Source organism: Ichthyophthirius multifiliis (genome assembly GCF_000220395.1).
Source record: "Ichthyophthirius multifiliis unplaced genomic scaffold scaff_1120509250367, whole genome shotgun sequence".
In the NCBI taxonomy this organism is placed as follows: Eukaryota; Ciliophora; class Oligohymenophorea; order Hymenostomatida; genus Ichthyophthirius; species Ichthyophthirius multifiliis.
Genome location: NW_004086811.1, coordinates 13,465 through 32,989, shown reverse-complemented (window position 1 = coordinate 32,989; position 19,525 = coordinate 13,465). Strand labels below are relative to the sequence as shown.

Below are 19,525 nucleotides of genomic sequence, written 5' to 3'. Positions count from 1 at the left end.
ATAATTTTATCCTGATTATCAATAAAATATTTGTTTTTAATGTCATAGAAATTGCTTAGAATGCGCTGAATTTGGAAAAGATAAATGCAATTCTTGTACGAAAAACTAATATTTAGTTATATTTGATGATATTAATTAAATAGGATTTTGTAAAAGAGAATGTCCACAATTTTATATAGCTAATTAATAAACTATGAAATGTTTTAAATGTCAAAACTAATATACTTAATGAAAGGAATAATATCTATTTTTAACGAAAGTTTTGATGGCTTAATATCAAAATATAATTAATGTATTTGAAAATAAAAAAATTAATAAACTAAAATTAGTTTATCATATGTCAAATGTTTTTATTTCAAAAAAAATAAAATAAAGAATTTAAATAATAAGTTTGTATGAATAAAACAACAAATAATTCTAATAACTAAAAAAAATATTTTAATATTAATTTATTTATTTTAAAAATAAAAAATTATAAAAATATAAAAATATGAACAAATGAACATATATTAATCATAAATAAGTGACGATTTATAAAAAAAAGTAAATCAAAATTTAATTATGTCAAACTCCTTTAGTAATTTATAGAAATTCCTTTAATAAAATTATCTATCAATTCAAAATAATTCTAATATATCATGTATTAAAACAAAAAAAACTAATTAGAATTAAAAATTAATAAAAGTTCATAATTTTATATATTAAAATAATAAAAAAAATATTATAATCCGTTTCAATCCCTTCAGATTTAATAATGCTCGAAAACGACAAAAAATCTTAAAAAGTAAACGCATAAAATAATTAAAAATCATAATATTGTCCTTGCTGTAATCTGTAAACAAATAAAATTTACATTTAAATTGTAATGAAAAATAAATTTAATTTTTAGGATTAGCATATCCTCTTTTATTTTTACTGAGCAAATATTTTTCTCAAATAATAATTATGATGCTTATGGCAGAAAAATCTTTTTGATTATATATTCACAATTAATTTTATAGTTACGCTTTTTTTGTATTATTATATTAAACTTGGAATTTTTAAAAACTCATTTTATAAAGATAAATGTAGCTTAATTTATTAATAGCCTTTTGGAGTACTTGTATACAAAAATAAGGCAAATAAATATATTTTTTAATTCAATTATTAGGTAATATTGCCCAATTAATTACACTATTATAGTACAAAACTTATCTAATGGCACTATCCCTAAATAAATTGAATATTTTATTTCAAGACCTAATTTATTAAAGAATATTTTGAATAATTATTATTTATTAATTAAAATATTATGATAACAGTTTTAATGAATTAATAAATAATATAAGTAAATTTAACAACTTAATGTTTTTAAAAAAAAGCATTTAAAATATTAAATTAACTTAAAATGAACTAAATATAAAATCAAATGCAAAAATTATTAAAAGAAAGAGCATAGCTAGACTAATTTTCATACATTTTTAGTTACATTTGAATAAAATTATTTTTTGTTTTTATATAATATTATTTAGACGCTTTCTTAACCAGAAATTTATATTTAGTGGCTTGGTATTACTAAATTGCTCCATTTGGAATTCTTATTTAGCTTTTTTGGATTAATTTTAAATTACTATTTGTATAAATATACTTTTCTGAGAGATAATAATATTGTACTTCTTAAGTTTTATCAGAAGAAATTTTCAAGAAAATTTGAATAGTTTAGAACTTCTATCCTTTGTTTATTTATGAAGTTTTATGTAGAATATAATTAATGATTTTAGTATAAATAACTATTAATAAGTTTCTTAACTATAAATTTTGCTTCCTATTGGATTAGTTTCGGCACTTTTCAGGCATATGGTATAATATATAAAAGAGGATAAAAGTATAAAAATTAGTAAAACTTTTTCAATTATTCAGATATTAAAATTAAGTTTACACATGAATATGATATATATAATCGTGTGAATTAAATAAAAGCAAATAATTTATAAATTTAAAATTTAAGGAATTTAAAATAATATATAATAATCTTATAATTTTTTAGATATTAAAGTATTACAGATAATTAAAATATACAAAATAAAATTATTTTTATAACAAAAAATTTATCTTGATAATTAATATAGTGAAAACTTTGATCATTAAAATAATATAGAAACGGATAATATTGACTAAAATTTTAATTGAAATTATACTTTTTATATTTTTATTAGTAATAAGAAATTAATTGAATATATTAAATAAAATATAAGTATTCAATATTATTTTTTTTGATTTAAAAAATATTTGAATCTTTTAGTTTTTGCTTGTATAAACCTTAAAAAAAATAAAAAATTATAAAATATACCGTATAATATAGATTATATTTTTCAAAAATTAAATAAAAAAAATAATAAATAGTTAATAAAAAAATATATTATTTTTATTTATATCATTATAAAATCAAATATATTTGTTTTAGGAAAAAAATAAATAATTTATATATTTATATTTCAAATATTCATTATATAAAACTAAAAAAAACAAAAATGCTACAAAGACTTGAAGAATCTGAATTTGATGATGAATATAAGGGATTTATTCCTTCATAAGGAGAAATAGTTTACATAGGCGCCAAAAATAGGGAATGTGGTTATTATTTGACAGGTATAAATTAATGCAGAAGAAGAATGATTAAAGAAGCCGGAAGTAATGATAGTGATAATTATGCTATGGCTTTTTTACCATGCAAAAGATTAGTTGATGCCCATTATAGATGCATGACTAATTACAGTCATGGAAACACACTCGAAGAAGTACCTGAAGTAGCCTAATAAAGCGCATAAAAATTTTTAAATTGTACTTTTAACTAACTTAATAGTATGCTTTAATGTAGAAGAGATTTCGATTCTATAGTAAGAGATATCTACAGAGCTGGGAATCATAATCTTAATTTCAAATGAAGAAAATATATAAGCAAAAGAATCTAATAAAAAAATAATAGAAATATATTATTTTTTTAGAAAAAAAAAATGTTATATTATTTTTTTATTTATTTTTTAGATCAAAAGTTAATGTTTTTTTTAAAATAAAGCAAATAATTATTTTAAATAGATGAAAAAAAATTTTGTTTTGATTATAAATATTTTATAATAAAAAAAATAAACTTTTCACAATTTTATGCGTTCGTATATATTCGTATATAATACAATTAAAATAATATTATTTTAAAAATAACATGTATTTTAAAAATTCAATAAAATAAACGAAGATAAAAGAATACCTATAATTAAGTATCAAATATACAAATTAATACAATAGAGTTATTATTATTATTTTTTTTTATTTTTTTAACTTATATTATAAATTAATTTTTAAAAAAATAATATATATTTTTTTAATAAATCTTTTAGTATTTTTGGAATATAATTGTCATTAAAAAAATATCTAAAATATTAAAAAAAATATATTTATCAAAAAACTTAATATTTATTAATTTATTAAGCTATTTTGTTAGTTCTATCAATAATTCTTTAAGGTAAAAGCTAACTATCGAAAAAATTAACTTTATCATCATTTAAATTTTAAATAATTCTTCTACAACCAAAACATAAAATAAGATTCCTAATATCTGTTTTAGCAATTTTTTCGCTTTCAAAGTATTTTTTCTTAAGGCATTCTTCTGTATTATCTTCATTGTTTTCTCCTCCATAAATCAAACCTAAACTACTATCAAAAGTTTCTATTTCTAATATATTCTTAATTTAATCCCTAAACTAAAAGCACAGAGGACATCTTTATAAAATTCCTTCTTTTGGAGTAAACTTCTTAATAATTTTTTCACTTGTATGTAATATAGTATGAGTCTATTTATTTATATATTAATAAACAAAAAAATTAATAATATTACCGTAGAGCAGAAATTTTCTTAAATATTATCAATAAAATTCTCCATTATAAAATCTATATTCCCAAACCCAGGCAATTTAGAATTTTATTTATTATTTTCACAAATATAATAAGGTCTATCAACTAAAAAGCCTAGCAAATCATTTAAATGTAAATAATTCAGGACTTCTTTATTCAAAAAGTCTTTTAAAGGCCTTCCAATACCAATTTTATTCTAAAATTCACTTTCTGATCCAAAAAAATTTTTCATTTATTCATATTCGACCCAATCAATAAATTAGATTTCATTATCTGCTGAACCTCCCCTTCCTTTAGAAAACAAAGAAAAAATTTTACTTGCTAACCTCTACCCACAACTTCCTAAGAAAATTCTATTAAAATTATTCTTATAAGCATATTCTATATAAAGCTAAGTTTTAATAAACTAAACAATATCTTCTTAACAAGAAGCCACATTTTTAAATAAGTTTAAAAATTTTATCAATTTTTAGTCAAATAATGTTCTCTATTCTTCGTTTATAAGAGGGATTTTTTCAAACAGATCATTATAAATATCTGATAAATGCAAAACATTCAATTTAAGCTAACATTTTTTTGCTAACTCTTCTATTTTTTATAAATTAGATTATTTATATTTATTTTCATATAAAACGGATTCATCTATATATATTAATTCTGCTTTAAAAAACATTTTCCTACCTTAACTATTATATATAGTATTTCCTACTAAATGCGTTAAAGTAGTACTATTAGCACCTCCACTTATACAAACTAAACAATTTTCGTTTTTTATAATATTAAGTTTTAACCTTAAAGTAAGCTTTTTATATATAGTTTTTTTATATATTTATACATTTTTTTTACTTTGAATTTATGATCTAATGTGCTTTAAATACATTATTTACACATAAATTCTTATCTATATCTATATTAAGATTTTTCTGTTTTACATTTTGAACATAAAGTTTTTGGGTTTATTTATGATTTTTTTTCTTCTGCTTCTTAATTGCTTTACTAAAATTTTACTTGATCTTTATTTTCGCTTAAACATTATTATTTATCACATGAATTATTGCATTTGCTTTATTTATCTTTTTATTATTGCTTGCTATTTTTTATTTTATTGTTAAGATTATCTGTATTTCCACATGCAGGTAAATCAAGGAAGTCGTCATCTTCGGAATTCAACTTGGGAATTTATTATTAGTTATCCATTATTTAAATTTAATATATGTATTGTTTTAATATTATTCTAATTTAACTTAATAATTTTTTGTTTTTTATATTATAAATATAAATATTTATTAATTATACCAAAATTAATAAAGGTATAAATATATTGTATTTTCAAATTAAAATTCTTTAAAATTAATAAAAAAATATGTAATTATGATATTAATATAGACTATATTATTAAAGTATACACTTTTTAGAATCTATAAAAATTTTGGTAAATTTTTTAAATAATTTTATTATTTATTGGAAAAATTTCATTTAATTAAAGTAAAGTTTAATCAAATTAAAAATAAATTTGAGTATGATATATTTTTTTTTAAAAAAAGTAAAATTATTGTTTAAAGAGAAATCAAATAAAATTTTAGTAATTAAAAATTTAATTTTATACGAAAATATAATATAAATAATATATATATATATAATATATAATATTTAAAAAATATTATAATTATGATTATTATTTAGTATTCAAAAATTTTAAATTTATAGAATATAACTTCAATTTAACTAAATATATAGTTTAAAATATTTTTCTATACCTAATATTAGTATCTTTAATATTTGATTAATATAAACAATTTGATATAACAAGTTAGATTATATTTATTAGTACATTATATTTTAAAAAATTTATAAAAAATATATATTATACTAAAGTTATATTATAATAATAAAGTTAATACTTTAGGGTTAGTAATAAAATATATTAAGAATTTAAATATATAAATTTAACAGAATTTTTATTTCTTCAAATAAATCATTTTATAATAAACTTGATTAAAAAAAAAAATCAGAGATAATTATTATACATTTTTATAAAAAAAAAAAAAAAACTAAATAAAAAAAAATTAAAGAGAAATAAGAAAAGTGAAATTACATAAAAAAAATCAGATTAAAAGAATTAAAAAATAAAATAAAATGAATGAAGAAATAGAATCTCATATTTTAAGGAAATTTGAAATATTACAGAAAATTGGTAAAGGAGCATACGGTATCGTATGGAAAGCAATTGATAAAAAAATAAAATAAACAGTAGCTTTAAAAAAAGTTTTTGATGCATTTCACAATCCAACAGATGCACAAAGGACTTTTAGAGAAGTAAAAAAATAAAATAAAAAATATAAATATATAATATATAATATTTTTATACATTTTTTTTTCAAAATAATAATAAAAGGTTATGTTTTTACAAGAATTAAATGGACATGATAACATAATAAAATTATTGAATATATTAAAAGCAGAAAATAATAAAGATTTATATTTAGTATTTGATTTTATGGAGACAGATTTACATGCCGTAATTAGGGCAAATATTCTAGAAGAAATCCATAAAAAATACATCATGTATTAAATTCTTAAAGCTTTAAAATATATACATTCTGGAGAACTAATACATAGAGATTTGAAACCTTCTAATATCCTTTTAAGTAGTGATTGTCATATAAAAATAGCCGATTTCGGACTCGCACGTTCCATAGCAATAAAAGATGAAGAAAAATATCCTGTTTTAACCGAATATATAGCCACAAGATGGTATAGAGCACCTGAAATTCTATTAGGGAGTAGCAAATATTCCAAAGAAGTTGATATGTGGAGCGTAGGATGCATTTTGGGTGAATTATTTATTGGAAAATCAATATTTCCAGGAGCTAGCACTCACAATTAGATTGAAAGAATATTAGAATTAACAGGGATGCCTTCTTAAGAAGATATAAAAAGCATGTAAAGTGAAGTTGCATCGAGTATATTAAATTCCATTAATATTGGAAAAAAGAAAAGTTTTGAGTAGTTTTTTCATGGAACATGTAGTTAAGCAATGGATTTGTTAAAAAAAATGCTCATTTTCAACCCAAATTTAAGAATAACAGCTGAATAGGCATTAGAACATCCTTTTGTGGCAGAATTTCATAATCAGGAAGAGGAGTTTGTATGTAATAAACCTATTGAAATTCCAATTAATGATCATGAAAAATATTCAATTAAAAAATATAGAGAAACCCTTTATAATGATATAAATTAAAGAAAAAAAGAATAAAGAAAAAAATGGTAAGAAAAGTATTTTTAATAATTGGGTGTAGAAAATTAAAAATATGAATGTCATTTATTAAAATAGTAGAATATTTGCAATGATTAAAAAATGTAAATGATTTAATAATAAGAAAATTAAAAAAATAAATAATAAAAAGCGCTTGAATTTCAAAAATATACTTAATAAATTTAAAAAAACCAAAGGAAAAATGCAATTTATACATAAAGTATTGTTTAATAATAATAAATATAGTAATAGCAATAATAATAATAATAATAATAATAAAAATAATAATAATAATAATAATAATAATAATAATAATATCAATAATAATAGTAATAATAATAATATTATTATTAAAATAAATTTAATGTTAATAACAGTAAAAAATTAATACTAATGTTATTAATAATTAAATTAGCAATAGCAAGCATAATAAATTTAAATTTAATAATAATAAAATAGTTTACCCAAATAGTAAAGTTTTATACAATAAAGTTCTAAATAATTTCCATAATTATACTAAAAATAATAATCTCTATCACCAAACCATAATTTTTTTTAATAATAAAAATCTTAAAGTACAATACAAATTAATTAATAATAACCAAAAATATATTAATAATAAAATATATTTAAACATAATCTAGTTTAAAAAAAAAATTACTTTTTATAATAATTATGTAAGTGATATTCCATCATTCAATAAATAATAATTAAAATAAATGCAAAACTTTAATAATGATTCTAATAAATATCAATAAAACGAAATATAGAATCAGTAATTTAATAATTATTCAAATTATCAAATTTCGCCTAAATTGTAATAATAAATAATAAAATAAAAAAATAATATAATACCGAAGTTTAATAAAGTATCATGAAAATCAGATATAGGCATATTTGTTATTTTACATAAGAATTAATGTATTAAAATATTTATTATCTCCTTTTTTTTTTTTTTGATTTGTTTATTTTTTATAAATATTAATTTATCAGTTATTATTTTTTAAATATTTCTTATAAAAAATTTTTAATTAAATGTTAGTAAGTAAATTTTTTATATATTTTTTATAAATAAAATATATATTATTTATATATCTTCAAAATAATAGTTACATAAAATTTAATAACAAATATAAAAACTTAATAAATCTTATTATAAATATTATATAAAAAAAATAAAATTAAAAATATCAAATATTTAATTGAATTGATGTATAAAAATTAAATACATAGAATAAATATATATAAAAAAATTCATAAATATATATATATATAATATATTTATATATATTATTCAAAAAATTACAAATTTTATATTTCATTAAGTATAATTTTAATATATTTATTGTTATTTCATTAATTCCTTTTTTATTAAATTTTCAATAATTACAATCTTATTATTTATCAAATATAAGATTTTACTTTAAATTTTTTTTTACATTTTATTTAATTAAATCATTTTGGAAAAAATCCAAATTAGAATATTCCACATTCTTACTATTAGCATAACTAGTATTAAGTAAAGATAACTTATATTTAGTATCATAATTAATAGTAGGAGAAAGAAAATTCAAAAACTTTTTATGGCTTTATTAATTTTCAGTTTTTATTTTGTAAGGCAGGTATTCAAGAACAAAAGCAGGAGCTTCTTTTATTTATTTCCAATTTTTTTCATTATCAAATTTGATTGTTTTATAATTTTAGCTTTTATCTTCATCATTTTCATATTATTCATATTAAAAGTCAATACCTTTTATATATATTTTTTAAGCAATTTCTTAAAGATGTTATTATTTTTATAAATAACTATTTTAATAAGTATTATGATTTTACTTTTCAGAAACATCCATTTCAAGGTAATAGTTTTATTGTCAATAATTGTATTCAAATTGTTCTAACTTTATATTTATTAGTTGTTTAATATAGGCTAGTCTTTTGAAAAGAACTAAAGTGTAGTGTTATGTATTATTTTTTCTTTATTTTTAGGTGCATATTAATTTTATTCTACATTTTTTTAATGAAGTGATTCAATTTTATCAACTATTTTTTGCTAATATCTGAGTATTTTAAAAAATGAATCATCTTCAACGTTATTTTTAGTGTCAGATTATACATTATTTATAGAAATCATATTATTAATTTATTTTAAATAATTTATTTAATTATTTTTATATTATATTTGTTTATGTATTTATATACAAGTTTAATTAATAAATTAAAATAAGATTTTATTATTTTTTTATTAATTATATTAAAAAATTTACTAGATGATTTTTTTTTTAAAAAAAAAAAATTCTTTAGCATATTAAATATAAAAAATAAATAATGCCTAATATATTCATAAATAAAATATAATAAATTTATAAAATAACGAAAAATTATTAAAATATATAAACTATTTTTCAAAAATATAATTAAAATATTATATTTTAACGAAAAAATTATTTATAATAAATAAATAAAAATATTGATTAATTTTTTATACATATATAAATTTTTTGTTCTAATAAAATATAAAATATAACAATAAGATAGAAAATAATTAAAAATAAATATATATGAGATAAAAAATAATAAATTATCATTAAATAACATTTTATTTGCAAATAACGCAAGTTATTTTATCCTAAAGCCATTTATCAATACAATTCTTATGAAATTAATGAAAACAAGGTAATATTCTTAGAGTTTCTCCCTCTTTATATTATGATATACATACTGAACAATTATTTTATGAAGTAAATTAATTTTTATTATGATTTTTATTTCTAATTTATTTTTTAGTATATACAATACAAGGAATGGAATTAATTTCTTATTTAGTTAATCCTTTTTATTAAGATTAATCATTTTCATATTCATCAATTTAGCTATCTTAATCATTTTCTTCATATTCTTCATCCTAATCATTTTCACTCTCTTCATATTCTTCATTAAAATCTTCATCTTCCTAATTTTCATAATAGTTATTGTGTTAATTATTATTTATATTATTTGAATTATTATGTTGTTAATTTTATTAATTATTAAAATTTTAATATTAGTAGAAATTCTAATTTTATTAATTATTATTTTGTTAAAAATTATTTTAAAACATATTTTAGGGATTAAATTAATTAAAAAATGGTTAATTAAATGGATTAAAATTATTATTTGAATAAAAATTAGTAAAGGTATTTGTATTTGTATAAAAATTAAAATTAGAATTACTATTAGAATTTGTATTATAATTAATATTAGAATTAGTATTAGAATTAGCTCTATATTATGCATTTTTGCCTACTTTTTGATTATTTGCTGTTATTCCATTACTATTCATTTAAATTACTTAATTTCCATTGCTTACTACTATTCCATTATGATCCATTTATACTTGAATTCCATTACAATTATAAAACATATTTTATATTTCTTATTATATTTTTTTTTTTTTTTTTTTTTTTTTTTTAATTAATTTAATATTATTTCTATTCTTTTTTTTTCCGTCCTAATTAATTTGTTTTTTATTATTTATATTTTTATTAATATTAGCATTATTCATAGAAGAAATAAAAAAAACAGAAGAAATATATATAATATTTATTATATATGATATTTAAAGATAATATTTTAAAGATTTAATCATATTTTTTAAATTTAAAATGTTGGAATAATTTTAAATTATTTTCAAAAAAAAAAAAAACAAATTAAAAAAGGCTATATATAAATATTAATTATATATATATATTTTTTTTTAAAAAAAATATTTGAAAGGAAAAATATAAATATTATCTATTAACCTCAAATATATTAACTTTTTTAAAAATATTTGAGTATAAACCGAATAAAAATATTTATATTTCATTTTAAAAAATATAAAAATAAAAGAAATGGAAAGTATTAAAAATACAAAAATATGCATAAAAATATATAAATAATAATAGAATATTATAATTTTAATATAATAAAAAATTTATATTAAACGGGTTAAATTCAATAATCCTTTTGACAAAACAAAATTTACATGAAAATTAATTAAATGAAATAAAAAAAACATAAAGAATCAAAGATATATAATTTATATAATAAGGTTTCTATATGTTAATATTAATATTTAAATATTTTATCTTTTGTTAAATTTAAAAGTTATTTTTATTATTTTATTTAAATAATAATTATATATTATTTTGATTATATTAATATATTTAACATTTTTTCTATTTATAAAAATTTTAAAAATTAATTTATTTTACATAATTATTTTTTATATAACTCTTTATTAAATTATACAATAAATATATATAATTCATAAATTGATTTTATAAATATTTTTTATTTATTTATTAAGTGTTAATGTATATAATGATAGTCAAAGAGATATTAAATTTTATCATTGAATTATGTATATATATACTTTAAAATATTTTTAATTACATTATATATAAAATAATTTAATGAAGTCAAATTAAAAAAAAATATTTAAATTATATAAGAATAAAAACAACTTTTATATATAAAAAATAAAAAAATGTATATATTTACCATAAATATTAAAAACTTTATAGGAAAATATATTTGTGTCATACTATATATATTTTATATAATTATAAACTTACTTTACTTATTTTTAATGTTTACTTTAATATATTGATATTTTTGTTAGTTAATATTAGAAATAATTATAAAATAAAATATCTTTTAAATTTTGAATTTTTTTTATTTATATTATAATAATTAAAATATTTAAATTCTTAAATTAAATTTTATTATTAATATATAATTTTTTATATAAAAATTTAATAATAATTTTTTTTTTCTCTAAAAATAAAAAAAATAAAAAAAATAATAATATTATATATCTCTACATAATTATATAATAGAAATATAAATAAGAATAGTTATTTAAATTAATTAAATATTTTAAATATTTTGAATTTTTTTCAGTTTTTCTAAAATAAAAAAAGAACATTATTAATAATAAAAAATATAAAAATCAATACAAAAAACTAAATAAAATAAAATTGAATCAAGGAGCAAGTCTTTTAGGATCTCTTGGAAACATACACCCGTTTCTAATATCATATAAATCACAATACAAGAACAAAACCCTTTCAAGTCCAATACCACATCCACCATGAGGATAAGCTCCATAAGCCATAGAATCAATGTATTCTTTAATAGTATCAACATTAATTCCACATTCCTAAGCTCTTATAGCAAGTGAAGCTGGGTCGTGATTTCTTTAAGCCCCTGATGTAATTTCCTAACCTCTCATAAAGAAATCATATGACAAAGTAAATCTAGGGTCATCATGGCAAAGCATAGTATAGAATGGTCTAGCAGATACTGGATACCTATGCATCATGTAAAAATCAGTATCATATTTCTCCCTAACTATCAACCCAAGTTTTTTTTCTACATCAGTATCCAAGTCTTCATGAACACTTTGTTCAATTCCGGCTTCCTTCAATAATTTACAACCTTCTTCAAATGTAAGTTTAACTATTGGAGTTTTAATTTTGAAAGGCTCGAAAGGGAATTAGCTATTAATGGCTTCCAATTCTTTCTTATATCTTTACTCTATTCCTTAGAAAATAAAAATAAAAAGTTCAGCAAAAAGGTCCAATAATTCATGATAATTTTCTTTTATAGTCATTTCAATATCCAAGCCTGTGAACTCGCACATATGTCTATGGGTGAAACTATTTTCAGCTCTAAAAACAGGTCCAATTTCAAAAACTCTTTCAAAATCACTTTGAATACACATTTATTTGTATAATTAAGGAGATTGAGCCAAGCAGGCATCTTATTTAAAATATTTTAATTTGAAAACATTTGAACCACCTTCAGAAGTTCCTCCAATCAATTTCGGAGTGTGAATTTCAACAAAATCTTAAGAGATTAAATATTCTCTAAAAAGTTAACATATTCCTGACTAAAGTCTAAAAATAGCTTATTTTGCAGGTGTTCTTAAATCAATAATACGATTATCTAATCTAGTTTTCATATTTACAACCACGGATTTGTTCTCCTTCTATTCTTCTTCCTATTATTATTTTTCTTGCTTTTATTCTTATTATTATTCTTAATTTTATTGATATTCTTTAAGTTAGTCTTCCTTCTTCATTTATCTAGAAGCATCTTCCAATTAAAAAGGAAGAACTGCTTTAGAGCGACTTACCAAGTAAATTTTTTCAATTTAAAGTTCAACCTTTTAAGTAGTACTCTTAATTTCAACTTCTGGTTAACTTACTTTAGCATATACATCAACTAAAGATTCGCAAGGGACTTTTCCAATCCATTTAAGCATTGTTTTAGATACTTAATCTGTCTTCTAAGCCATGGCTTATATTGTGAAAAACTATTCTCTTAAAACTAAAAAACCAACATTTCCTTTTACTCTAGAAGTGTGAATACGAGAACGGATTAATACTGTCTATCCGACAAGTTTTTCGTCAATATCTTTTACCTAGTTTTTATTTAATAATTTTTATATAATATTTTTTATTATTTAATATTTTATTTTATTACTTTTGTCCATTTACGGTTAGTCTTATCTTAACTTTATACTATTGGGTAGTCTCCATATAAATTTTTTGATGTGTCTTCTTGAAGCTCTTTTTACCATTTTTCTTCTTATTCTTTTAATAAGGCGGCTTCTTTTTCTAAACGCTTTCTTTCCTTTTCTTGTTCCTTTTCTAATTTCTTGGGATTTCTTTGTTATTATTAGACAGTCTTTTAGGCATCTTCTTAAAGTTATTATTATTATTATTAGTCTGACATTTTATATGTAGAGGAAAATTAACAAGTTTTGATATTTATTGTTTTATATAGTAATATTTTATAATTATTATATTCTTTAAAATATATCTTTATATATTTTTATATATAATTTAATTATTTTTTTTATATAATAAACATTTTTTTAATTTATAAATTATTATTTCTTTTAGATTTTCTATTTCAAAATAAATATATTTTTTAATTTTTTTATTTAAATTTTTAATTTAAAATTATTATTATATAAAAATTAAATTATAATTAAAATATATTTCAAAATCATGAAAAAAAAATATTTAACAAACATTTTAGATTGCGTATTTAATATATATATATATATATATATATATATATATATATATTTTTATATATATATTTCATATCAACTAAAGAATAAACCTTTTTTAATTTATTAAATATTAATAAATTTTATTTAAAATAAATCCATTATATAAAAAGTAACTTATTTATAAAATAAATAATTTTTAATCTTTTAAACTTTAAAATTCTTCTAAAATTATATTCAAAAAAAAAATTAATGAATTTATTTCTAATTTTTAACAGTTTTGAATTATTAATTTAATTTTCATTTTAAATAAACAAAAATATTATTAATTATAAAATATATTTACTATTTCTTAAACAATTTTTTATTTACAAATAGCCAAAGTTTTTTTTTTATATATATATTTATGTTATAAACATATAGCCAACACTAGTAATATCATTAATAGTAAATTGCTAATTTTTGTTAATTTATTAAATTAGTAATATAATAGATAAGCTCTAATTATTTTTATTAAAATATGAAATAAACTAATTATCAATAAACAAAAATTTAGAGTATTTTTAAATAGTTAAGTTTGAATATAAATAAAAAAAGATAATTTATACAAAACAAAAATATTTTCAATCCGTATATTTTTTAATTTTTTTAGTTATAATACTCTATTAATCCCATATTTCCTCTTATTTAGTTTTCATTTTAATATTATTAACTACATTATTTTAATCTGTAAAATTACAATTATTTTCTTTTCCATAAACTTAACTCTCTATTTAAAACTCATACTTTAGATTTTATTGTATTATCTACTAATCTTTACTATAAGCTTTTTTAAAATTTTCAGTTTAATATGAAGGCGAAGAAATTTCATTTAAATTAACAAATGAAAAATTTTCTCCCTAAAAAGAAGATTTAATAACGGTATTTTCATTTTAAATATATTATTTACTATTTATTTTTTTGTTCGTTTTCCTATCTTTCTGTTAATTTTTCCCTTTCCTCAAAATTTCAGCCAACTAAGGTGTCAATTAAAAAATTTAAAAAACTTTTTTATGGACATTAATATTTTATTTCTAGCATATAATACTATTAGTATTGTTTAATAGGTTTTTCCATCTTCTCAAAACTTAATTATCAGTTTTACTTTAAAACATCCTACTTATATTAGCCCATTAACCTTTCATTTAAAGTGCCAATTTTAATAACATTTAATCTTCTTTATTATTCCATTAAGTAAGTTTTAATTCAGGATCCAATAAGTTACACCACCTTTCCCTTATTTGTACTTAAGATCTATTTTAGAAAAACTTCGAAATAAGACACCATCTATTACTTGCATTTTGTTTATTATAAAATTCTTATAAAATTGCCAGCTTAATATCTTCTTCTAATTTCCATCTACCTTTAGAAATACAAGGATTTAAACTTTTCCATCTATAAATTATTTCGGCTCTATTTCTTCCATTTAAGCATATATTGATTTGCTGCCATGATTTTTCTCCATATATTTAAACTGCATTTTTTAACAAAAAATCTTCTTCAGTATTCCAATCTGAATTAAGTTTATCATTTTTTTTTCCAATTTAATTCATTCTAATTCTACATTAAAATTAAAAAATAGATAAAGCGTCTATATTTTCTAATTTTTATAAACAATTTTATTATTATTATTAAATTCCTTTGTTTATAAGAGCAGTAAGTTAAAATATATCTATAGAATAATAAAGTTCCTTTTTCTAAAAAATTATTGTGAGTAGTTAATTTAAAAAGAAATCTTGACTTTCCATACTCTTATACTTATTTAAATATTAATGTTAATTTTTTTACTTTTTTATACTTTCATTACTGTTTTGTAATACAAACGCGATTGCATTTTGTATATTCAGGCTTATTTCTTCCATTAAATATTCATTTAGATATTTTTTTTTTTCGTTTTAAATTTATTTATAATCGTCAAATTATCTTCTCATGATATTACTGCATTTTCTAGACATTAATTTAAAAACTTGGGTAGCTGGAGGCGTTTAATATTATTCGAATTTATAAAAAGAAATGCCTTATATTTAATGGCCGTTTTCTAAATATATTTGCTAGTCCTTTTTCTCTATTTCATCTATTTTTATTTATTAGAACTTTTTTTGTAAAAAAGATATTCTTTGTATATTCTCTTCTTACCTTATTTTTATGTTTTAAATGGCTTTTTTAAGCTTCTATTAGTACTCTTTATTTTTTTATGATAAAGTATTCAAAAACTTCAAATAAGAGTTTAGTTAAAAAATTTCTTCATCAATTATTATTGTTGAAAGTTTTATGTTTGGCTAATCTTATTAACTTTTTATCAATAAATTCATTTAAATTTGTGTATTTTCTTATTTATTATTATTTTTTGTTAAAAAATTATAAATATAATAATTTATTTGTAATTTAATAAGCAAAAAAAGTATATATTATCATAAAAACTTTTTTTTTTTAATTAATTTTTAGTTTTCTTATCCTAATAAAATATAATATATTAAAAAAATGAGATATAAATGTAGATATCTTACAAAAAATTTTAAATTTGATTTTTATATTTTAATTTTTATTTAATTATATTAGAAATAAAAAAATATTATAATAATAAGTGCATCGTTTATAATATTTCAAAAAAAATATTTTTGAAAATAAAATATCTTTTAAATCTTTAAAAATAATAGATTTTATATTTTTTTATTAATTATATTTTAAAAAATATAAAATAAATTTAAGAAAATATAAGAAGTATTAAAAACATTAATAAAAATAAATATAATAAATTTATTTAGTCATATATATAATATAATATAATATTTTTTAAATATATTTATTATAATGTAATTATCATTTTTTAATTTTTTTTTCTATTGTCGATGTTTTTGTTCCTTTTTTATCTTTATCTTTAGAAATTTTCGATGAACTTTTTTAATTAATTGTAAAAAAGTTATCTAATCTCGACTAAGCACCTTTTTATTCTTTAGCTTTCTAACATAATAATAATATATTAAATAAATAAATTTAAACAAAAAAATACTAATATTCTACTAACTTAATTCATAACTCTATCTTCATTAAATCCTTTTTCTTAAACTAAAAATTATTTTAAGCCTTCAATATCTGGTTTCGTCCATTTTAACTAAATTTTTAAATAAATAAATAAATATATATTATAAAAGTCTATAAACATATAAACCTCCATTTTTTCGGGATCTTCAATAACTGGATTAAAGAACAAATCTCTAGCTCCAACATAATTATATTCGCTTGGAATTTTAAATTTTTATTTTTTAGAATTTTCATCATTTGCCTTTTCCATATAAGCAATCACATTTTCCAAAGTTAAATGTTCTTTAATTAATTTATAAGCCGTAATAGGCCCAATACCATCGATTCTAACTAAATAATCACATCCACAAAGTATGCACAAATCTACAAATTATTCCTATGTCAATTCTAATTCCTATAACATCAAATTATAATCGATTTCTATAATAGGCTCTTTTTTACTATTCAAACCCCTTAATAAAGTCGGAGTCCCAAAAGTTAAGGCATCCATATCTTCAGTTACTGTAGCGAATACTTTTTTAGCCTTTGTAAGAGCTGCACATTAAGCTTCAGCTTCACAAGGAGCTTGAATTACAGGAACTCCTAATAATTGGAGCATTTTAATCGCATCATTTTTCATGTCTTTTGTTATAAATAAATTTCTTTGTTCCATTTTTAAAGCTTCTTCCATGTCTCCAATATCTAAAGCTGCTTTCTATTTTTCTAATGCATTTGCTTTTGCTTTTTGTCTTTTTGTAAGCTTTTTTATTAATTAGTTTTTTATATTTAAAAAAAAAAAAATACTTCACCAGATTTAAATTCAGGGGGTTTTCCATCAAAAATCCATGCAGGCTTTATTCCACTATCAATAAGCATTACTGTACGATTAAATAAACCGACTAAATGAGCTGTTTTATTTCCATCTTTATCTGTTAAATTGTATATTTGGAAATCTGATGAACTACTTGTGGTAGCCAAAAATTAATACATTGCCTTTTTTATATATATACTAAATATTTTACTTTTATTTTTTTAAAAAACCATTGAAGCATCACATGCAACTTAACGACCTCCATAAAATTTTAAATCTGCTGTTTTTATACATTTTGGAGCTTTTTCTCTTAATAAATCCATTAGTTTATGAATTCCCATTTTTTTTGTTATTATATATATTTTTTTTAATATACCGCCTAATTATAAATAAAATATTAAAAAATAGATTTTACTTTTTCTTTTCTTAATAAAAAGTTTTAATTAAAATTAAATTAAAAAATGTTAAATTTTAATAAATATTAAAAATTTTCTAAAAATAAAAAATAAAACATATTAATGATTAATAAATCAAATATTTAATATTATAAAAATATATATATGTAAAAAAATTAAAATTATTTTTTTATAAAAAAATAAAACAAAAATATTCAAAATAAAACAATGGATAATTAATATAATTGTATGAAACTAAATTTAGATTAAAAAAATGAATCTAATGTAAATTCAACTTAACCTACTAAAATTCAATATATTGAAACACCTTCATACATACAGACAACTTCATATGTACCAACATCTTAATATATAGTTACACCTTTATATATTCAAGCACCTCCTCAAAGATAAGAATGGACAGAAATTATACCAATATAGAAAACCTATATTGATTATATTCCAGAAGTAAAAGTTGAGCATAGGCCAGTATAAAGAAAATATATAGATTATTTAGAAAAAAAAAATCTGACATATTATGAGCCAGTTCATAGATTAGAAAAGAGAACTGAATATTATAAGAAAAGAAAATTTAACGAATGTATTAAGTATATCCCACAAAACTATTAATATTATGTTTCAAGAAGTCCAGATTTAAGATTAAGAACGTCACAATTTATATATCCAATAGAAAAAAACAAATTATAATAAAGTTTTATTCAATAAAAATATATATGATATATTTATTTAAATAAAATTATATTTTCATTTTTCTTTATTACAATTTAATTTAATTTAAATTATTTATTTCTAGAATATATAACAGAAAAAAAAATTATTAATATTTTTGAAGAATAAATATTATGTATAATGTATAATTCTAAATATAATAAATAAAAATAAATAAATATATTCTAAGAATATTATAATTAAAAAAAAATTTTGAAAAAAAAAATTATAAATGCTTAACAAAAATATTAAAAAAATAAAAAAGCTTATGTAAAAGATATTAATATATATAAAAAATATATAAATATATATATATATATATATATTTATATATATTTTTA

General features: G+C 17.7%; 5 protein-coding genes across 5 annotated transcripts, besides 26 other annotated features; 2 read left to right on the top strand and 3 right to left on the bottom strand. All coding sequences in view use genetic code 6, as the record gives it.

The window, feature by feature from the left end:
• Positions 1–459: 459 nt before the first annotated feature.
• Positions 460–492: a microsatellite.
• A 1,986-nt stretch (positions 493–2,478) lies between these two features.
• IMG5_068790 (hypothetical protein) lies at positions 2,479–3,118 on the top strand. Its single transcript, XM_004036794.1, has one exon. It carries the CDS (start codon positions 2,511–2,513, stop codon positions 2,922–2,924), a length of 414 nt encoding a protein of 137 aa, XP_004036842.1. The 5' UTR covers positions 2,479–2,510; the 3' UTR covers positions 2,925–3,118.
• Positions 3,119–3,174: 56 nt separating this feature from the next.
• Positions 3,175–3,214: a microsatellite.
• Positions 3,215–3,434: 220 nt separating this feature from the next.
• Positions 3,435–4,681, bottom strand: IMG5_068780 (hypothetical protein; the record flags this gene model as incomplete). The annotated part of the gene is made up of 2 exons (XM_004036793.1): positions 3,435–3,827; positions 3,872–4,681. Coding segments are annotated over 2 exons (1,203 nt in total), but the record flags the coding sequence as incomplete, so codon positions are not given.
• Positions 4,682–6,014: 1,333 nt separating this feature from the next.
• IMG5_068770 (mitogen-activated protein kinase 2, putative) lies at positions 6,015–8,104 on the top strand (the record flags this gene model as incomplete). Its single annotated transcript, XM_004036792.1, has 2 exons — positions 6,015–6,204; positions 6,284–8,104. Coding segments are annotated over 2 exons (2,010 nt in total), but the record flags the coding sequence as incomplete, so codon positions are not given.
• Positions 7,373–7,488: a microsatellite.
• A 299-nt stretch (positions 8,105–8,403) lies between the features above and the next one.
• Positions 8,404–8,434: a microsatellite.
• An 834-nt stretch (positions 8,435–9,268) lies between these two features.
• Positions 9,269–9,313: a microsatellite.
• A 646-nt stretch (positions 9,314–9,959) lies between these two features.
• Positions 9,960–9,997: a microsatellite.
• A 328-nt stretch (positions 9,998–10,325) lies between these two features.
• Positions 10,326–10,400: a microsatellite.
• Positions 10,337–10,402: a microsatellite.
• Positions 10,344–10,402: a microsatellite.
• A 162-nt stretch (positions 10,403–10,564) lies between these two features.
• Positions 10,565–10,592: a microsatellite.
• Positions 10,593–10,711: 119 nt separating this feature from the next.
• Positions 10,712–10,742: a microsatellite.
• Positions 10,743–11,943: 1,201 nt separating this feature from the next.
• Positions 11,944–11,969: a microsatellite.
• A 58-nt stretch (positions 11,970–12,027) lies between these two features.
• IMG5_068760 (hypothetical protein) lies at positions 12,028–13,993 on the bottom strand (the record flags this gene model as incomplete). The annotated part of the gene is made up of 2 exons (XM_004036791.1): positions 12,028–13,592; positions 13,655–13,993. Coding segments are annotated over 2 exons (1,782 nt in total), but the record flags the coding sequence as incomplete, so codon positions are not given.
• Positions 13,597–13,632: a microsatellite.
• Positions 13,597–13,652: a microsatellite.
• Positions 13,994–14,022: 29 nt separating the features above from the next.
• Positions 14,023–14,060: a microsatellite.
• A 161-nt stretch (positions 14,061–14,221) lies between these two features.
• Positions 14,222–14,286: a microsatellite.
• Positions 14,228–14,279: a microsatellite.
• A 2,353-nt stretch (positions 14,287–16,639) lies between the features above and the next one.
• Positions 16,640–18,401, bottom strand: IMG5_068750 (hypothetical protein; the record flags this gene model as incomplete). Its single annotated transcript, XM_004036790.1, has 5 exons — positions 16,640–16,683; positions 17,250–17,340; positions 17,398–18,009; positions 18,054–18,242; positions 18,291–18,401. The coding sequence occupies 5 exons, from the start codon at positions 18,399–18,401 to the stop codon at positions 16,640–16,642; spliced, it is 1,047 nt and encodes a 348-aa protein (XP_004036838.1).
• Positions 16,834–16,866: a microsatellite.
• Positions 18,402–19,455: 1,054 nt separating the features above from the next.
• Positions 19,456–19,497: a microsatellite.
• Positions 19,457–19,520: a microsatellite.
• Positions 19,462–19,517: a microsatellite.
• Positions 19,468–19,520: a microsatellite.
• Positions 19,481–19,525: part of a microsatellite that runs on past the window's edge.
• Positions 19,482–19,525: part of a microsatellite that runs on past the window's edge.
• Positions 19,489–19,525: part of a microsatellite that runs on past the window's edge.
• Positions 19,500–19,525: part of a microsatellite that runs on past the window's edge.